Source organism: Grammomys surdaster, unplaced genomic scaffold (genome assembly GCF_004785775.1).
Source record: "Grammomys surdaster isolate TR1022 unplaced genomic scaffold, NIH_TR_1.0 194, whole genome shotgun sequence".
NCBI lineage: Eukaryota > Metazoa > Chordata > Mammalia > Rodentia > Muridae > Grammomys > Grammomys surdaster.
The window spans coordinates 10,668,277-10,673,250 of record NW_021604639.1 but is presented as its reverse complement, the minus strand read 5'-3'; the positions used below and the strand labels follow the sequence as shown (position 1 = coordinate 10,673,250).

Sequence of the window (4,974 nt, the reverse complement as noted above, 5' to 3'; positions counted from 1 at the left end):
TAAAAGAACCTGAGATTCCATTTGTAATTTCATAAGTCAATATTGTTAACATCATCATGTAACCTCAATTTACAGTGGTTACAGAAGATTCTGCCCAGTCATGACCACATAAGTGTTACAAGTATTTTTCAAACCTAAATGTTCCACTCCTTAGTTTTAGGACTCAGATACTAAACTGATTATAGGAACCCAGTCACTGTTGGCTACTCTTCTTAGATATGCCTCTTTGCTCTGGAAAACGTTTACTATGTAGCCTGTTTTGTTGTTTAGCTATGGGAAAGGAACACTAATTCTGTATAAGGGCCAAATCTCTGTAGCTTGAAGGAGCTCCTTTCTCCCATCCATCAATTTCTTAAATGACTATTATTGTCTTCCATCCTTTTCCACTCACTTCAACCTAAATCAATTTTGGTTGCAATTAATAAAAATAAACATGTAGAAGTAACAGAGATGGTACTAGACAAAATTCTGCAGAGAAAAACAATTAATTTTATTTCACTAAGTAATTAAAAATCTTAGTCCTTTTCCTCTAGGTTGGTGAATGTAGATCTAATTGCCAGTAAGTTGCTCTAAGTAGTATAAATCAACCAGAAGTGCTGTGGCTCATCAGCATCAGCTCCACTATCATCATCATCAGCATTATCCACATTTAGGGGCTTCAGGTAGATGCCATGACAAAGGCTCTCATATTAATATTCATCAGAAAATGGAAAATTGGGATGTTCGGCAGCTCTAAAATAAAAAAGAAAAATACTCAATCTGGGCTCAATGAATCTGTTTCAAGTACATAAAATGTGTAATTCTTGTTATTACACTTTATTATTATTTCTTCCTGGATCTGACACTAGAATAAATTTGAATTGCTTTACTTTTTGGTTTTAGAATCTACTTTTCTTTCTGTCATGAACACAGCTTTATAAAAATATTTTAAAATATCATAACTAAGTTATTTAAATTGTCTTCTCTGGCTGAGAACTGAAAACAAAAAACACATGTTTTCATGACTATATGTCTCACCTAACTACATCCCATTAATTAAATAAAGCAAAGAAAATTCCATAATCTTCCAGATTTTGGTCATCTAAAGAAAATAGGTCCTGGCTATGCATATTTAGTATGAAGGCAAGTCCAGATGTTTGCTAACACACACACACACACACAAATGAAGACTTCCTGCCTTATGATTTCTAATTCTGCTTAATACACACTGAATATTTTATCATTCTTAACCTCATACAGTGTCTCTGCAATGTCTTTTAAAAATCTTTCATGTTCATGAAACTTTATGTGAGGATCTGTTTATATTTATACTAATACAATATATAAACCAATATTAATAATTATTTGATGGTTTCTCTCTCTTTGTATTATTCCCATACTTTATCCATGGTTTGTTCTATACTAACAAAACTTAGCAATCTACGAATCTTTGAGACCAGATATTGTGGATTACCCAATGCCCTTTCAAGTATATCACAGTTATTTCTTCTATGATAATACTTTCCACAAACAAAAGGAGGAAGGATGTACACCTCCCATCCAAGCAATACCTTTAGACAAAGAACTACAGGAAACAATTGTCTACAGAAAGATGGAGAGTTATTATCTTCTAGGGATGAGTTCCTTTATTGGTTATCCAATACTAAGGGTCTGCCCTGGAATCATATATACAGAAACAACACTATAAGGACTTATCTGATTAAATTTCTGCATGTTTGAACAAACACCTATGTAACAGTGTTAAAGGAAAAGCAGTCATCAAATTGAGAAGGACAGAGAAAAGGCATGGGAGTTTGTAGGATGGGACATGAGAGGGGCTGAAAGGAGGAAAAGAAGGATAAGGAATAATGTATTTATATTTTAATTACAGTAATTGTAAAACAATGCTTATGAGTGATTTACTTGCTCTCATTTGTAACATAAAGTCAACATCATGTTCTGAAATACAGAATGAAAGAAGAAACATTTTGATAATTATAAACTCTCTTCAGTGACTGAACTTCTGCATAAATACCCTTTGTCTTTGAATCTCTCATCAGAACTTCCTTTAGCCTCTTCATGGAAACCCCTGTATTTCAAAAACTCAAAACCAAAAGATCCACTGTGGGCTTCTGAACAAACATGCACGGCTGGAAAGGAGAGACTCAACAGTAGGCAAATTGATGCAACATGCTTGTTGTATAGTCTATCATTTATTGAAGTTACTTACATGTCCAAGGGAAAATATCTGAAGTTTCTATTCAGGCCATCTAGGACTTCCATATCCTCTAAAGGCAACTGGAATTCAAATACCTATCACACAGGAGAAAACTTTTTTCTTTTCTTTTCTTTTTTTTTTTTTTTTACAAATTTACCCTGTAAATTTGCCAATCTTAAAAACCTAGACAAATTGGATTGGTACAGATGCAACATTCAAAATAATCTGATAAATTTGTAAAAGAAATTAAAGGTATTGAACAAACTACACAGGTTATTAGGGACTACCAGGCAGAATAAAAACATCAGTTTTTCTTTTGTGCACTCTTTTGATTAAAACTTTCAGAGTTTTACCTGTTGTATTTCATGATTTATTCCCCAGCCCCTACCCTTGCCTTTTGTCCTTCTCATACAACTGGGAGATTACTTTTTCTTTGCATCCTTTTTCATTGAACCCATTTTTTTTACTGTCTATTTTTGGTATCGGGATAGCCCTACTATGTGGTCAGTTATCAGTGGTTACATTATTAAAGGAAAGTAAATCTCCTTTCAATAGCCATCAAATATACCAATAGCTGCTCTGTTAGTAATTTTATTTCATGTACACCTTACCCCTTGATGCTAGAATTTTGTCCAGCTGGAGCTTGTAAATGTCTTGTGTGTGCTATTACAATTCCTATGAGGTTAAATGCACACCTGCCCTATTGTATCTGGGAAACACTGTTTCCTACATGTTATTACCACCCCCATCTTTTATAATCTTCCTGCCTCTTCTTCTGCAAGGATCCCTGAGCCTTGAGGTGAGAGGTGTTGGAATTGTCCTACATGAGGAGACTCAAACATGGCCATGGAAAAAACAAAGATGGTATCATCCAATGACTACATTGGTGTGTACTTAAAAGTTCTGAAGAATCATGAACAATATTTTTAAACATAGAGGTTAATCTACTAATTTTCCTGAATAGAGTTATACTTGAATAATGTCCTTTCAAATAAACTTTAAGCCTGGAGATGTCAAAATACAAATTATAAGTTCAGATAAATAACTGACTTGAAAAACAACTCATTCTCTAAATATATGGCATTTTTAACCACAAGATGATTTTCAAGGCAAAAAAATTTAAAAATGTTATAATAATTAATGATTAATTAATTAATAATTAATAATTTTATTTTTAAAAATAAAAAGGGAATATGTTATTAAAACTACAGAAAGTTTCAAATTTAGAGTAATGTACAAAGCTCAATGGAATGATTCCCTCATACCTAGGCTCATATCTTGTGGGATTGTTCTAATATTTATTGATATTTCTAGAAATTAACTGAGATATAAACATTTAGTTTTACAGTATGTTAGCAATTTTTGTAAATTACAACACTCAGAACTTCACCTGCACAGGAAAGATTAGAGAAAAATGATTTGACAATCGACAAAACAAATTACTTAGATGTTTTCCAATGGAATTCATGGGTAAGGAAGAATACCCAGAGTTCTAGATACCCAGAGCTCCCTGTTACCTGAATGTTCTCTTTCATCTCATTCTGTTCATAACTATGGGCCAGGGCAACAACCCCACGCTGCACCTGGTAGCGAAGGGCAATCTGAGCTGGACTTCGGTTGTGCTTTTTGGCTATGCTACAAAGAACTGGATCATTCAAAAGAAATGGAGCATTCTGGTCCACCCTAGAAGAAAAAGCAGAAATACTGAACTCCAGAAGCTGAGTGCTTGGTTTTTTAGGGGCCTTCCAAACACTTCAAAATACTGCTCTAGACAAGAGATTGCCACAAATTTTCCCTGGGTTAAAAGAATTAATATTCTGACAAGACTTTCTATTGTTTCTCTGAATCAGTTCAGAGTGAAGTTCTGAAAAGGGAGGATTATATAAATGAAAGTTGTGCTTACACGACACCTATTAACCATATCAATGTCCAGTATGGCATAATAATCATAAGGGAGCAATTGTGGCACACATACTGTTATGGTTTATATATGTTCAACCCATGGAGTGGCACTATTAGAAGGTGTGGCCTTGCTGGAGTAGATGTGACTTTGTTGGAGTGGGTGTGGTCTTGTTAGAGTAGATGTGTCACTGGATGTGGACTTTAAGATCCTCATCCTAGCTTTCTGGAAGCCAGTGTACTTCTAGCAGACTTAAGGTGAAGATTCAGAACCCTCAGCTTCTCTTGCACTTTGCCTGCCTGGATGCTGCCATATTCTTGCCTTGATGATAATGGACTGAATTTCTGAACCTGTAAGCTAGCCCAATTTAATGTTGTTTGTATGAGAGTTGCCTTGGTCATGGTGTCTGTTCACAGCAGTAAAATCTGAACTAATACACATACCTGGGCCATAACCAATAATTCTATAATTATACTTAAGATCCATTAAACAAGAGGGAAATCTTTTCCTGTACATGAAACCTAGTGAATTACTCAGCTCATGGATATTAGAGAACTTACAACTATTACTTTATTAAAGTAACATAATCTCTAACAAGAACCTAAACACCTGTCTTTATATCCACTATTAAGTATAGTCGTCCCTCCTCCTCAAAGAAAATTCTTGTTGCAACAAATGAAGACCACTATAGAAAACTAAAACCAAAATCAAGAATTGTGGCACCCGCCTTCTGCCCCTGCCTGGTCCTCCGGGCTGGAGCAGACACAGAGTCAGTCTGCTCCTGTCCTGTGGAGAAACTGAATCCTGAGTCATCCAGGAGCCACTGCACTCAGAGCAGCTGGTAAGAACTCCATCTCACTCCCTAAACCCCAGAGAT

The 4,974-nt window shown here is 35.1% G+C and overlaps 1 protein-coding gene across 2 annotated transcripts in view; it reads right to left on the bottom strand.

The window, feature by feature from the left end:
* Positions 1–466: 466 nt before the first annotated feature.
* LOC114623146 (aldo-keto reductase family 1 member C1-like) overlaps positions 467–4,974 on the bottom strand; it is a 24,832-nt gene continuing 20,324 nt past the window's right edge. For both annotated transcript variants that reach the window (XM_028769825.1, XM_028769826.1), the window contains 3 exons: positions 3,715–3,880; positions 2,210–2,292; positions 467–732 (listed from right to left, as the gene is read on the bottom strand). In XM_028769825.1, coding sequence (XP_028625658.1) covers positions 690–732; positions 2,210–2,292; positions 3,715–3,880 — 292 coding nt within the window. In that variant the 3' untranslated portion in view covers positions 467–689. The remainder of the gene's footprint in view (positions 733–2,209; positions 2,293–3,714; positions 3,881–4,974) is intronic.